At 43.7% G+C, this 15,875-nt stretch overlaps 1 protein-coding gene across 10 annotated transcripts in view; it reads left to right on the top strand.

The window, feature by feature from the left end:
* PPP2R5E (protein phosphatase 2 regulatory subunit B'epsilon) overlaps positions 1–15,875 on the top strand; it is a 231,084-nt gene that overhangs the window by 39,322 nt on the left and 175,887 nt on the right. Inside the window, exon 1 of one of the 10 annotated variants that reach the window (XM_075926390.1) lies at positions 11,798–12,423. The exons of 4 other annotated variants lie outside the window; for them this stretch is intronic. Coding sequence is in view for 2 of the 6 variants with exons in the window: in XM_075926384.1 (XP_075782499.1) it covers positions 14,079–14,141 (63 nt within the window). In the remaining 4 variants the exon portion in view is untranslated. Of the gene's footprint in view, positions 1–11,797; positions 12,607–12,675; positions 14,142–15,875 lie in introns of those variants that run through there. 5 more of the 10 variants (XM_075926388.1, XM_075926387.1, XM_075926386.1 and 2 more) reach the window with 5 other exon arrangements.

The following is a 15,875-nucleotide window of genomic DNA, read 5'->3' as shown; positions in this document are numbered from 1 at the left end:
AGACTATGGGTCTGTCTCCCAGAGCCTCTCGGAATATAGTATCCTGTTCTAGTATAGACTTTAGTTTATTGATAATGTGTTGGACAGGTTTAAGTTGGGGGCTATAGGTAATGACAAGTGGTGTTCTATTGTTGGTTTTCTTGGGTCTGTCTTGAAGTAGATGGTTTCTGGGTATTTGTCTGGCTCTTTCAATTTGTTTTTTTTATTTCTCCGGGTGGGTAGTTGAGATTTATAAATGCTTGGTAGAGATCCTGAAGTTTCTGGTCTTTGTCAGTGGGAGCAGATGCGGTTGTATCGAAGGACTTAGTTATAGACGATGGATCGTATGGTGTGTTCTGGATGGGAGCTGGAGGAATGTAGGTAATTGTATGAGTCAGTGGGTTTTCTGTAGAGAGTGGTTCTAATTTACCATTGGTGATTTGTACTGTGGTGTCCAGGAAATTGATCTCTTGTGTAGAATGGTCCAGGCTGAGATTGATGGTGGGGTGTAGGTTAAGTCTCTGTGGAATGCATCCAGTGGAGCTTTCCTAGGCTTAACTTTTCATTGTTCTGTTCATTTTTGGTAAGGTGAGATCTGATGATGTCTAGCTCTGGGTGTTTAGTTTCATTGTAAACATATTTTATGTGGTTTAGCATTTCCAGAAAGTTCTGTACTCTTCTTTTTCTGTTCAGGCTTTTTTCTTGTTTATCCATAACATGGTCAACAGCCTCCTGCTGTACCTGGAAACAACTGTCCTCACTGTAATAAAACTTGTGGTTCAAGAATTAGCCTTATTAGCCACCTGAGGGTCTACAACTCCTATGGAAGATGATCATATTCAGCAGCGAGTAATCGCCCATCATCATCATCATCATCAGTCTAATTTCTTGGAGAGTCGATTTAAATTTCTTTCCAATATGTAGTTTGTCAGTCTGAAACCTGGTGATTCCATTTTGGGGGTTACAAGTTGGGAATACTGTTCCACCAATGATAAGCCCAGGTACTAGGTTCAGTTCTACTAGTCTTTCACAGTTCTGATTTTAGGAATCAAGATCATGATTGCCCACATATTTCTCCACTCTGATGTCATCATGAACCGTGGTATTGAATTACTCTATTTCTAAGAAGATGGATGTCTTGCTTGGAATATTGTCAGTTGGTAAACAACTCTGTATCTGCTTTTTGAGTTCATTGTGGTTGTGTGTGCATTTCATTGTATAATTGTCACTTTCACCTATTGTGTTTAAAACCTAATGCAATCAGGTGTTGGTTCCCAATCTGAGTGGTGATTTTTTTTCTTGGAAAGTCACAATTCTTGTTACTTCCTGAGTATCTTATGACTGTATTTTCCTTTTTGAATTACTTTTTCTCAGCTCCTGGCTGTCATAATTTGCTTACTCTGAGGATTTTGAGATTATATACATCCATTTCTTTCTTCACCTGTTGCAGCTTTTGATATTGCAGCAGACGTTTCAGAAAAGTATTTTCGTGGGTTTTTTAAAACCTTTTCAAATACTTGACTTCCTGATGGCTTTCACCAAGACTTATTTCTGCAAGATATACTGTTTGCCATAGAGGCTATCATCTTGTCTGTCTAATTTGGCCTATAACTCAATCCTCATACTTTGCGGAAGAGTGGGCTGCTTTTTATGTGGTTCCTGCCCTTTGATCTGTCTTTGGGTGAGCTTACCAGGAATTAAGACTACCTCTGTCATAACTCTGAGGATCATTATAGCACACAAGCCTTCCCACATCAGGTGCAGTCCTCAGGAAAGAATTTTTCCTGCTTGTGTGGGATTTTCACAAGTGCTGCATTGACTAAACTCTTCTCCCATTAAAGTCAATGAGCATTTGACTGCTGATGTCAAGAGCAGTAGTTCAGCCCATGTTGAGTGCTTTTGAAAATCCTACTCTGAAACTACAGTCTTCTGGTCTGAGAATCATTGCAGGTGGTGCCTTTAGTTAAGGCTCATGCTGTAATTACTATAGGTTGGACCTTGCTGGTCTGGGACCTGACTGGTTCCAAACAAAGGGATTTGCCAGACCAGGGACATTCTCTCCCCTCATGGCCATACTGCTACCAGGCCAGGTCTCCAGCCTGACCCTGCTTCTGTCTCAGTCCCCCGGCGCTCTCCCTGGCCCCACTACTGCTGGGGCCAGAGCACTACAGCTGCCTGGCTCCACAGCTGGTGCCGGAGCTGTGTGGCAGGGGCAGAGAGACAGAGCTGGAGCTCAACAGCTGCTAAGCTGGAGCTGAAGTTCCTGGCTGCTGGAGCCAGAACATAGCTGGAGCTCTGCATCCGCGGATAGAACCAGAGCTCCCTGGCTGCCGCTGGGATTGAAGCTTCCTGGCTGGAGCTGAAGGTCCACAGCTGTGGCCAGGTTAGAGCTCCCTAGCTGCTGGGGCCAGAGAGCGCTGCTGGAACCAGAACTCCGCACCATGCTGTCTGTCCTTGCCCCTCCCCCACACACTCTAGGTTCCTGCCCTGCCAGACCTCCCTCTTCCTGGGCTCTGTGGTTCAGGAACATCTATGGTCCATGCCGGACCACGGGTGTTGCCAGGTCAGGGAATCCCGGATAAGGGAGGTACAACCGTGTTCTTTTCCATGATTGTATCAAGAGCATAAAATCTGGGTATTCATCCAGTGCCTGAGAGAAACCGTTTCTTTAAAAGTACCAAGCCTTCAGAACAAAACATCAAGCTTTAGAAGCTAAAGATGATTTTTTCAGGGTCGCTGTCCCACACACATCAGCTGACATATGTTCTGCTTCTGTAGCGGAAATGGAGCAATCCAGTGGTATCTTCTAACTCCCGTTCCTTTCTTTTTTTAAAAAAAAACCTCTGATGAATGAAAAGTTCTTTGTGGCAGCCAAAATGTACTTGGCTTTTGGCTAACTTTTATTTTGGGGTTTTCCTCCAGGGGTTTAATTGACCAGCAGCTTGCAGTCAGCTTTAACAATTAAAATTTTTAAAGAGGCTCTTGCCATTTCTTTAGCATTGGATTAGATTTCTTTCTGGTTAGGCCTATTTCTCTTTTTCTCTTTCCTGGCTAGCTTTGGTTCCTAGGGAGATGATGTACGCTGTTGCAGATTTCATGAAGGGTCCCTGTAGTACTTTCTTCTTGCAGACTTTGTGATGCAAGTAGGAACACTCCTTAATTACAACGTTCATGTGCTTTTTCCCACCCATTACTGCCTGGCCCCTGTGTTAATATTATGGATTCCAAATCCATAGACTCCTAGCTGTAATCTGTTCTGCGTTCCTCACCATTCATAAAACAAGTCTAGGACCAACAAATTTACATAGATATCTATGTACACACTGCATTTAGTTAAGCTTAAGTGACACAACAACAAATGCGAAAATGCAAACATCAGGACGGGATTTGTGTTTAATTTTCTTTAGAGATTGAGAGTACTTTTTAATGGTACTAGCAAAAGATCAACTGTTACATTATAAATATCTTTGAAATATGTGCCATCTGCAACATAGAAAATCAAAACAGCCAGTAACAATAACCTTTTATCACTTTTTAGAACACGGTCTGTTGTAGACTTCTCCTTGTACCATGACTACTTTACACACACATCTGCAAAAATCCAACTTTACCAAAAATATCTAAAGCCCTACTTTGTATCTGTTAGAGTTGAATTAGCTTTTATTGCTCCACAACAATTATTACAAATTCAGATGCGTGGTATGGATGCAAGGGGGGGGGAAGTCATTTTGGAGACTATCTGTATCTCTGTCCCTTTGGATCTTGGAAGACACACAGCTCAGGTCTTAGGCTTTTTCCTCTTCAGGATGGAATTTTGCAGTTGTTCCACTATTAATCAGGAACATTGTCAGACTACCTATCCTATGGCTATCTGCTGCTCACTACCCTGGGTCAATAAGGGAAAGCTCAATCTCAGCTTGTCAGGGCTAGGTGCTACCTAGAATTGCCAGGTGTCCAACATTGTACCGGACAGTCCAGTATTTGCGTGCTCTGTCTGGTAAAAAAAATCAGAACACCTATGGGTGTTTGGTATTTTTGTTTCAGCCATCTGGCAATCCTAGTGCTACCCCTGCTGCAGCACTGCAGTTTAAATGTAGTAGGAGCTCGTGCCGGGTACAGCAGCCCCTGTCCGCGAAGGGGTTCCCTGTGTTTGTGGGCAGCTTGGAGGGAGAGGGGCTCATGGCTGAGGGGAGGAAAATGCAAGTAGTTTAGTAACTAACTACTTGCTACATCCCTAGTTGGGATGCCTCATGATGACTGGGCTCTGGCAAGGATGAATGTACAGGTTCTAGGTGTCCTGCACAGCTCCCTCCAGTACCACTCAATTAGAACTCAGTTGTCATAGTGTTTTTTGTTTTTGTTTTTTTAACTCCATTCTGGGGGGAATCTCTTTTTGTCTTGTCTGTATTGTTGACATGCTTGCTTACAGGTATTTTGAAATAACCAACATTTAAACTAGAATGATTATTTTGTATTATTTTGACAAATAAAATGTGCAGAATTTTAAGACTGTGTGCTGAATTTTTAACTTTTTATGCAGAATTCCAAGGGGGAGAGAAGAGAGCGAGAGAGAATGTGCATGTTAAACTTAGTCTGCTGATCATGTTAGATATATAAAATAATGTAACCTCATGTTTTAAAGATAAACCACTGACATTAATTATAGGCCACTAATTACTAAATATTTTTTGTTTTGATTGAAACTAAACGGGTTTAGTTATGATTGTAAAATCTACAACTGAGTTTTTAGTTTCTGTACCTCAGATTGCCTGTGACTTTAAGAATTTAACATTTTTATTTAGGGCTGAGGTTATAATATGCCAAAATTCAGTCTGTTAAAAGGTTTAAGAGTTGAAATTGCAGCGACTGCAAATATTTTTGGTATAGTATAAGCACTAACAGTGCCAATTTAGTATGCAGACTGAAGGGTGGTATCACAGTTGGTTATAGCAACAGCTGTTGCTAAGTTGGCCTCATTGTATCAGTATGTCTAGACTTCAAGCTGATGAACCTCATTAACAGAGAGTTGAAGGAAAAATGTAAATTATTGGTTAGTTTTCGATTTTTTTCCCCCTCCAATTCTTTCCAGTGAAGTGTATGTCTAGACACTGCTACCATCCTTTGCTATTCAATGTAAATGCTTATTTCACAATTGGCATTTGATAATATGCTTGATTACATCTTCTAGTGGATGCATTATTTGTAATAATGGTAATATAGCAATTCTGAGACTGCAACTAACTTGTCCAAATATGCAATTTTTTCTCATATTAATTTGGAACTGTGAAGCCCAGTCTGGACAGATATTAAGCATTTTGAGGATCTGTTGATTTCAAGAGGAGTTATCTGATCAGGTCCCAAGTCAATAAATAGTAACAACCTCCTCTACAAAAGTGCAATCCAAAATTGAGTTCACATATATAATTGATAATTCCATAAGAGAGGCAGAATTTCTCAGCAGGTGAGAGATCAGAATTAGAGCTGCTCTGTCCTCTTTGTAGTGTGTGTGCAATATGCCTCATATGACCATGGTTGATCACTGAATTTGGTCCATTGTTTGGATCATTAGCTTCCCTGGCTGGAAGGGGAGTACTGATGGGCAGTGCTATGGGTATGGTGATCCAGCTGATCTATATTAACTTATGAATAATATATGACCTAGATATTGGGAACATTTATTGTATGAATGTGTTGGATTTGTAATCTGGAGTTTGTCAGAACAAACAAGCAGGAAGGAAAACAGCTCAAGATAAGCCACTCAGTCAGCACTAAGGAGTTGTTAAGAAACCATGCTGGATAGTAAAGGACCCAGCAACAAAAGATGAACAGAAGCACTACTGCAGTTTAAAAAGGGACTTTTGTGTGAGAGAGAAAGGTAGTTGATGGGGAAGAAATGCTGGGAAACCAAACTGACACACAGACGCCTTGCCTGTTTTATCATCAAATGGGAAGCCTTCAGTAAGAAAGACACACAGACTGTTTTTAACATCCTTTTTCTCCAAGCTTTGTTCCTACTGTGACAAGGTTTTAAGAAAATTGGCCAATCACATACTGATCACATATTGCTGAAGGGAAAACTGTAGATGCCAAACCCAGAGGACCTGCATAGTTGATATATAAGGTGCAGTAGCCCCTCAGGACTCCATTTAAGAGTAGGAGAACTGTGGAAATCTGCTCCATGGGAGGTAAATGCATGAGACCTAAAATCGGAGGGGGTGCACTCAGATACCAAAATGAGGGCAGGTGAATATCTCTGTCACATTGACAATGTGAACAATTTACAAATGCATTTTTTAGTAGTTTTTAAAAATTATTATTAGTGCTTAGACATCCCACCAGGAGAGGTTCCGTTTTGTGCTAGGTATTTTGAAGATATATAATAAGAGACACAGTGCCTTAAAACCTTTTTTTCCTTTAGGTTAATACAAGTGAGTGAAATAATACGGGAAAGGAGGATGTTGGATAAGATGGACCCCTCACTCTCATAGGCCTGGGGGGGAGAGGTGCCAATCCTCACCAAAAGCCAACCCCTTAACCTCAAACAGATTCTTTCCAGTAACCACGCAGCGCGCCTCCATGATAAGGAACCCATCTCTGCAGTCAGCCCCGGTGTCAACTCTGTCCACACATCTACACAAATGATTTCATCACTGGACCCAACAACATCAGCTACTACATCAGGGGCTCATTTAACTGTACATCCACTAATGTGATCTATGCCAACAGTGCCCCACTGCCATGTACATTGGCCAAATGGGAAAGAATTAATGGATGCAAATCAGATCTCCAACAGGTTTTTGTGTAACACTTTAACTTGCCTGGGCACTCATTAATGGATCTCCAAGTCACTGTGTTGTTTCAGGCCAATTCCACAAGCCAAATACACAGGGAAAGGTTGGAACTTAAGTTCATTTACAAGTTTGATTCCTATCATAGAGATATGAATAAAGACATTGGCTGGCTAGCACACTATCTTCCACATCCCAATGATTTAACCAACTAAAATATGGACACTTAGAGAAGGTGCAAATTGTTTTTATCAGCTTCTTGTAACATGAACACTCTAATGCACTTAATTTCTCCCTTCTTCTCCCCCCGCCCCCCCCCCCCCCGTTCCCTTATTTATTCTTGACTCTGGACTTTTAATGCTCCATTCAACTGAAGAAGTGGGTTGTACCCACAAAAACTTATGATACCATCTACATGTTTTGTTAATTTTTAAGGTGCTGCTAGACTATTTATTGTTTTTAAAGTTTTTCCATTATCAGGAGGTAGTGCTCTGAAGGCCTGTCAAGGCTGTTCCCCACTCTGGCACGAGAAATGCATAAGTGTGGGCCTGCAAAAGCACCCCAAAACCTTGTCTCTACAGGCTTTGCTACAAAAACCTCCCACCAAAATCCATAAGGTGACAGTATGAACACTAAGAATTTTTTTCTCTTATAGACAATTTAACATTGGGTGCTATCTCCCTGCTGGAATGTAAAAAGGTAACTTTATTAGTGTTGCCATAAGTATTAATAAAAATGCAAATACATAATTTATTAATCCGGCATTTAAAGTATTCCTTAAACCTTAAAGTGGTTTCATGGCATGAAGTTTCATTGTGTAATAACAGGTGATGATAAAATACAGGAATAAAAGAAGTAATGCTTTGTAAGATAATTAAACTTAACTCCTCCACCTCTCTATATAATGAATGTAAGACATTTATGTTTTGAATCCCAGAGAGACACCAAATAGATATTCAAGAAAAGTAGATAATTTAAACTTTGTTGTATGGTACCATATCTACCTTGATTAAAAATGCTTGTGGGCCTTTTTAAGTGCATAGTTGTCTTAGGCTTTTTCTACCAGGGTATGAAAAAACACCCCCTAGACAAAAATGTTAGTACTGTAAATGCCAGTGGGTACAATGCTTCCTTGGTGGGAGCCATGCTCCAGCAACAAAGCTGCTGCCTTTCTTTGGAAGTGGATTTAATTTGTCTCTCTGGGAGAGCTCTCTCCTGGCAACAGAGGGGCCATTCCGCACAGTTTACGATGGCATAGCTGCCATAGCAAAGCTGGACCGTTGTAAGGTGTGCAATGTAGACATAGCCTAACCCAGCTGCTGCCATGTCTCAAATTACATCGATGGAACATGAGACTGAATTTAAATGCGAAGTAAACCTAACAAGGCATGTGCTAATCAGTTTCTTGATTATTTTGTATGTGGTGTCCTTCTCCATCCCACATGCTGTGTATACTGGTTTTTTAAAATTGTGTATTCTTTGGAGGCGGGAGACTTGCTCTGTATGTGTTCAGTTCCTATCACATGTTGTATTATAACAACTGTCAGTCTGTTCTCAGACTTCACCTTACTATTGCATGTAGTGTTCAGAAGCAGCTCATGTTCTGGGGAATTTTCCAACTTCCTAAACCCATCATCCTTTATTAAACTACATGAAGCAGCAGTATTTAGAAATCTGCTTATGCAAAATCAAGGTACTTTATAAAACAATGTAGCGATTTCAGATAAAGCAAGATGCTTCCATCCTTTTATACAATTTTAATTTGTGTATGAAACCATTCTAGAATGAATGAAGATTGCATTTCTCCTTTTAATTACATTTTACTTCCTTTGTGGAAAAAGAACTTAACATCTTTCTGACTCACTCTTTCTAATCCTATGCCACCTAGAAGGGAGTAAGATAAAAAAAAATATTATTTGTCATTTGTATTTTCACAGTGCCCAGGGGACATTAATTGTAACCAGGGCTACTTATGCTAAAATTTTGCATACATGCAGTGAAAACACAGTTCCTGTGCCAAAGACTTTGCAATTTATGGTAGTGACCTAGGTTTTACGGTATCTGGTACCCAAGCTTGGACATGTCTGAGCTGCTCTACTTTGTTGCTTACAAAACAGAGGGCTGTTAGTTATTTTTAAAAATTCTCTTGAAATATTTTTATACACAGTTCCTAGTGTCCTAGGAAATGTTGGGATGTCATGTTTGGTTTGCAGCAAACTCTGCATACAGTGCCAATGTCCGCTTCGAATATAGTACTGGGATGCTGCAGAACAGGTAAGCCATTCAGAAAATGGTATATTCCATTACAATACTTTTCAGAAACTGTAGGAGTAGTTAATGAATTGGTTTTGCAGTAGCTTTTTCAATGAGAACAATGAAAAGAGGAATTGGTTAAGCATATGGCCAAGAGCATTGTTATAATCCCAGCAAACTTGTTGATAGCTGATAATCTAAAAATATTTCTCAGTTCAAAACTGACAATTTATAGTGCAACCCAAGTAGCATCTATAAGAGAAACTGCATCAAATTCATTGCTGTTACACAATATGTATATGTATCTTCAGGGGTAGCCGAGTTAGTCTGTTACAGAAAAAAACAACAAATGGTCTGGTAGCATAACAAAATATGTAGATGGTATTATGAGCTTTTGTGGGCACAGCCCACTTCTTCAGATGACTGGAGTTATTAGTGTGGAATATGAAAACTTGAAATAAATAGAGGCGGAGGGGAGGGGAGGGGAGGGACAGAGTATCATTAAGTATCTGGAGAATGGGTACTTAAACCTAAGCAGATAAAAATCAAAGTCAATGGCTAGAGTCCCAAGACAGGAAGGATACCACTACCCATTCGCCAATATATATGTAGCATGTTTTAAAGTCTTCGAAATTGTCATCTAGCAATCTATAAAAGACTTTAGAGTATTTTGCCAGTTTTGCTGCTGATTTCAATGCAGCAAGTCTTTCATTCAGTTTTTTTATTTGCTGCAAAATTAATTACTTTAAGCAGTGATCCTGCAATCAGAGGTAGGTGGGCAGACGCTTGCACCTGTGTAGCATCCTATTGACTTGAATAAAAGTCCACCAGTTACAAAAATGCTGTGGATACAGGCATATACTATCAGTCTGGGGAAATTCCTTTTGCCTCCCCACCTGAAATTAGTAACACATCATCAGCATTTCATGATCACTCATAGTCAAAGGCAGTAAAGTAGATTTTGTGTTTGAACTTTTGCATATTCATAGTGATTTTGAAAGGCTGTTCTATCTAGGGATGTAAACAAGTCATCAACTATATGATTAACCAATAAGTCTAGGCTTATTGGTTAATCTTGTTGACTACTTGCATTCCCCTCCCCCCACTTGCTGCCTTTGAATCAGAGGCAGCAAGGAAGGGGGAAGCAGGACCAGTGCTGGGGGAGCGGGCTTAAAAGCTGTCTCCCCTAGCACCAGCTCTGCTGTGCTGCTTTCCCTCTGCCCTGCCCCTCTCTGCTAGACACAGAAGCATGGGGAGGGGGCAGGAGAGGCTGCTGTGAAGTAGGGATGTAATAATGTAGTGAGTTAACAAATAAGCAAAAGCTTATAGCTTAATGCTATAGACTACATGCATTCTGTCTCCCCTCCTCCCCAGGGCCAGTAAATATTTTAGCAGGCTAGCCAGCAGCCTAGTTCAGTCTTGGCTCACGCTGGATCTGCGACCTACCCTTGCTGCAACTCTGTGTTTAAAGTGTATTAGGAGCGAGGAGGGCAGGTAGCGAGCCTTAGTACTTGCTTGCACTGGGTTTGGGAGCTCTGCACCCATCCCAACCCCCAGGCAGGGGCTACTCCCACCCTGCGCTGTTGCCTCTGTATGAGAGGCAGCTGGTCAGCAATGGGATCTGTTTTTTAACTTGCTCCTCTTGAGGATCAGTTCCCACCTGGCACCTAGCACTCCTGCCTCTAGTACACAGGCAGCAGCGTGGAATGGCAGGGGCTGCCTCCAGAGCATGCTGGCTGATGGCCTCACACTGGACTATTCTATAGTCCACAGGGAAGAGATAACCTCATGAATTCCTAATTGACTATTTAACATCCCTACCGTGAAACAGTCTGCCTGGGCCAAGCCCAAGTTTGCTGTGGACCTCCTGTGGCTAGGGGCTGCTGCCGGGGATCAGTCTCTGCCCACGGCAGGCCTAGACTAGCAGAAGGCAGTGGCTGCACTGTGGGAGGCACAGCAGCCTCTGTCTGCAGGGAGCTTAGTGGTTCTCATGGACATGGCCTGCTGCCTCTTCTCTTCCTCCCCCCCCCCCCCCCAGCAGCTGGTGGGCAGGGGGAGCTGGTTTTTAAAGTTTCGCAGACGAGCTGTGTCCTAGTATGCCAGGCTGCTGCTTTGCTCCAGAGGCAACACATGGGCTATGTCTACACTGGCCCCTTTTCCGGAAGGGGCATGTAAATTTCAGCAGTCGTCGTAGGTAAATCCGCGGGGGATTTAAATATCCCCCGCGGCATTTAAATAAAAATGTCAGCCGCTTTTTTCTGGCTTTTAAAAAAGCCGGAAAAGAGCATCTAGACTGGCCCCGATCCTCTGGAAAAAGCGCCCTTTGAAGTAGGAATAAGAGCCTCCGGAAAAGGGCGCTTTTTCCGGAGGATCGGGGCCAGTCTAGACGCTCTTTTCCGGCTTTTTTAAAAGCCGGAAAAAAGCGGCGGACATTTTTATTTAAATGCCGCGGGGGATATTTAAATCCCCCGCGGATTTCCCTACGACGACTGCTGAAATCTACATGCCCCTTCCGGAAAAGGGGCCAGTGTAGACTTAACCATGCAGTGTATTGCCTTTCTCCCCCTGCAATGATCTCCTGTGCTTCTTGTAAGTATAAAAGGGGGTGTAGCATACGGAGGGAGTTTGGTATGTAAATTCATCCCTCCTACCAGCAGATGAGACCTTAATTTCTAGCACAGGTCCGTGGGCATGGGAGGGTGGGTTGGGTGGCTCTGCACTCTTGCAAAGGGCAGTGTCTTGGGAAGAAAGGATAAGACGCTTGGAGTGCATTTCTCCTCCCCCCCTTGCATAATGTTTCTGCGGCAATTTAAATCCCCCCCGCCCTGCATGGGGCAGGCACTGCAGCACCCTGGCACCGACTTAAAGGCCGCGGGGCTCCAGCCGTGGCCAGGGAAGCGCTGGGAGCCCCAAGTCCCTTGGAATGCCCCCCCCCCGGTGCTGTAGCGCAGCGAGGGGCTGGCCCGGGCCGGGTTCAGAGCGCTGCGCATCCGACCCGGCCCTCCACGGTGGCTAGAACCCGCGGGGCGGGGGCGGGGGCGGGGCCTGGGCCTGGCAGAGCCCAACTGGCCCCGTAGCGAGCAGCTGTGGGGGCATGTTTAGCATAACCACGCCCACTTCTCATGAGGGTCGCCTACAGCGCCGGGACCTCGCCGTGTGGGCGGGGTTACCCCTACGCCCCGCCCAGTGACGCTCCACGCAAAATTCCGTCCGCTCAAATGTGCGTCGGAAACTTCCGGTGGAGGCCCCGCCTTTGTCTCCCTCCGGACCAATCCCCACAGCTCGGGTCCCCGACCTGGTGACCAATCATGAAAGGCGAGCTGCCCCGAGTCTCAGCGCAGAGGCAGCCAGTGGCTGGCTGGGAGGGATGAGGGAGCGAGATTGAGGGCAGCGGGCGGTTGGGGTGAGCGCCGTGATCAAGTTCGGTGGAGGTGCGCGGTTCTGTCTGGCGTCAGGGAGAGGGGCAGCGTCACGGTGACGTCATTCCCCTCGCGCCGGGCCTAGCGCGCGTGGATGCGAGCCCCGAGGAGACTGCGCGGAGTTCAACTGGTGTGAGGCGAGCGGGTCTTGTGGAGGGGAGGCCATTGTGAGGGGTCAAAGGGCGCAGAGTCTGTTGGGGGCGGGGCCTGAGTGGGGGGCGGGGTCTGGTGGGGGGAGTCCTGGGGGCGCGTGCACTGTGTGTTTCCTGACAGTAGCACTAAAAGGCCTGGCTGGCTGCCTGCTCATTGGACACAAACCACCAATGATCTGGTAGCACGTTATAGACTAACAGAACAGGTAGATGGTCTCGTGACCCGTCTCCAGCCCCTTCCCTTCCCCCCCTCCCCTGTTTATGTTGGGTCTGCACACCCTGAACTCATACCTCCCGCCATCTGAAGAAGTGGGCTGTGCCCAGGAACGCTCACCAGGCCACCTGCATGTTTCCTTAGTCTATAAAGTGCTACCAGACCATTGGTGGTTTTTTTCCTGTAACAGACTAACCTGGCTACCCCCTGAAGCTTCTGTACCTTGGGTGTTACCCAGCTAGGGGAGGCAACTTGGCTTATGTGCAATATGGTTCTGGTCTCCACTCCGATGTAAATACCTAATATTATGCATGTCTCTGTGTGTGGCTTATCCTCTTCGATGGTGCCTAGACTGGCCCATGAGAAAAAAATATTGACTGACGTATAAATTGGCGCTCAAGAGTTGCTCACATATGTACAGATGCTGGCAAATCTCTTATTACCTTCCATCTCCTGTTTGATACCAAAATATGTTGGCAGTTTTATGAGTTATTCCTGTCAGGTATTGAGAAGTACATTTAGGCCTAGAGCTTTGTTGCTAAGAGTGCTCTTTGAGAAGCAAAAACTGTCCTGACCACCATCATCTTCTCTTCCTGCCTAGCTACTGATTTTTACTTCATTGATTGTGTTATCAGCATCATGGGTGCTAATACACTAGTAAAAAAGCCCTTTTTATTCTCTCGTATCTTCAAGATGCCGATATAGTGATGTGAGCAAAATCATGATTTAATTCTCCAGTGCCACAGTATCAAAACTTGCTTGTACAGTGTTCTCTTCATTTAGCACCTCCACATAAATTTCAGAAATGGCATAAAATACAAATATCTTAAGCACTGGAGAACTTTTAGTTTCCAAATGAATGTACAAGGAGTAGCCACTGTTGCTATTGATGGGATTTTGAGATTTTTTTTTTAATTATTATGGTTTGACATAAGTGTTCTCTTTAACTTTTCCTACCCATGCAGAATGAATTTTGTTGTGTGCACCAGTAACACAGCACTTCCATACTGATGTGCATAACAAAATTCATGTGTTGGGCATGTGGCTGAGGGGTTTGAAGTGTGCGGGGAGGCTCAGAGCTGGGGCAGAGGCATGGTGTTCGAGTGTAAGGACTCCAACTCAATGGTTTGCTAAAACCATTTGTGGTTTATTTTTTACTAAAAGATTTACTTGGTGTTCCGTGAGTTCTTAACTAATTTAAAAAAAATAAAATTAAACTGTATATGCCTCATTTAAATCATTGTTCTTGAAGGACTGGGGGTGAGGGTTCAGTATGCAGGCTGGCCTGGGAAGAGATGACTACCACAGCACTCTCACTGCAGTAGCTTCGGGCCAGGTGAGTTCTGTCTCTCCGTGGCTGCAGCAGTCAGGAGAGGAGTGCACAGCCTGAGGATGGATGCATATACCCCAGATGGATAGGTCCAGGTTAGGGTTGGAGGGACGGGGGACAGAAGGATCACTTGTTTCCTGGCAGTGGCAGCTATGTGTTGGGTGCCATTGCTGGCAGGGGAGGAGTCTCCTTTTCTGGCCCCAGCACAGAACTGCCACAGCTGGGGAGAAGGCACAACCCCCACTGGCCAAATACAGAGCTGCTGCTGCAGCTTTGTGCTGGGGCAGGTGGGCGAGTAGGGCTGGCACTCTCTATCTGCCCTGAGCTCTCTTTCAATATTTGCTCAGTTATGTCAATGTTGAGGATGGTATGTGATTTGGTTTTACAAGAAGCAATCTTATTCCATGCACATTCCATTTTCCTCGTGTAATTCACTGGCGTTCTGGGTGAGGTGTACTCTCCCATATGATGGCACCAAGACCACTTACAGAGAGGATGAGTCTGCTCTACAGCCATGACTGATAGCCAGCTAGCTTTTAGCTTATATGGTGGAGGGTCATGCACTATGTTCCAGAGGTCCCAGGTTTGAGTCTTACTGTTGGCATTACACTGTCACACCTGAACCATTAGGTTGCGTTACACTATGATAAGAAGAAGCTGTATACTGAATTTGGTGGTTCTGGCTCTTATCGTTTAGGAGGAGGTCTTGAACAAGCACACGAACACACAGAGAAACTCTTTCAAATATATAGTAGATTTGGCCTTACCAGCACTCTCCATTGACATGGAAAAGTCTTAACATTTTCTTTAATGCTTCTGTAATTGTGAATATCCATCTCCATCCCCCATACAAGCCAGAATTATCACACTCTTCTTGTTTCAAGATCTGTGTTGTTGCCAAAATCTTTCACAGCTTTTCAAGAATTAATAAAGGCAAATGAGTAAGTGCCTTATAATGGGTAAGCAATTAACAGATGAACACAGTGACCTCATAAAATCATAGATTCTAAGGTCAGAAGGGAACACTGTAATAATCTACTGTGACCTTATATATAACAGACCATAGAGCTTCCCTGAAATAATTCTTAGTATATACTTTAAAAAAAAATTTCCTCTTAAAAATTGACAGTGATGGAGAAACTGTTCTGATGGTTAATTGCTTTCATCCTTAAAAAAGTACACCTTATTTCCTGTCTGAATTTGGCTTTAACTTCCAGCCATTGAATAGTGTTACAGTTTTTTTGCTAGATTGAAAAGTCCATTGTTAAATGTTTTTGATTATATAGATTTTATAGATTATAATCAAGTAGCCCCTCCAACCTTTTATTTTTTGAGATAGATTGAGCTCATTGAATCTGTCTCTCTCTAAAGTATGTTTTCTAAATCTAATCATTTTTGTGTGTGTGTTCTCCAATTTATAAACATCATTTTTGAATTGTATGTCCTAGACTGGACTGAGTTTTACAATAGCGGATGTTACATTAATGGCCTAATTGAATAGTTGATGCAATTTGCATTGACTATTCAATTAGTCGATAAGGGTGCCTTCGCTTTTGAAGTGTACCATCAGCCCTAGGGCTGTTCTTCTTCGGGGATGTCCCCGCGGCTGCTCCACTATGGGTGCTGGGCTTGCCCCGGCACTACATACGGAAGCTTGTCATGCTGATCCTGGGCTCCACGCGGTGCTGCCACTTTGAAACACCATGAGGAGTCCAGTGTCAGGCTCCCCGTGGCATTTCA

This window comes from Pelodiscus sinensis, chromosome 4 (genome assembly GCF_049634645.1).
Source record: "Pelodiscus sinensis isolate JC-2024 chromosome 4, ASM4963464v1, whole genome shotgun sequence".
In the NCBI taxonomy this organism is placed as follows: domain Eukaryota; kingdom Metazoa; phylum Chordata; order Testudines; family Trionychidae; genus Pelodiscus; species Pelodiscus sinensis.
Note: the sequence above shows the minus strand (reverse complement) of the source record. Positions and strands in the feature narration are given on the sequence as shown.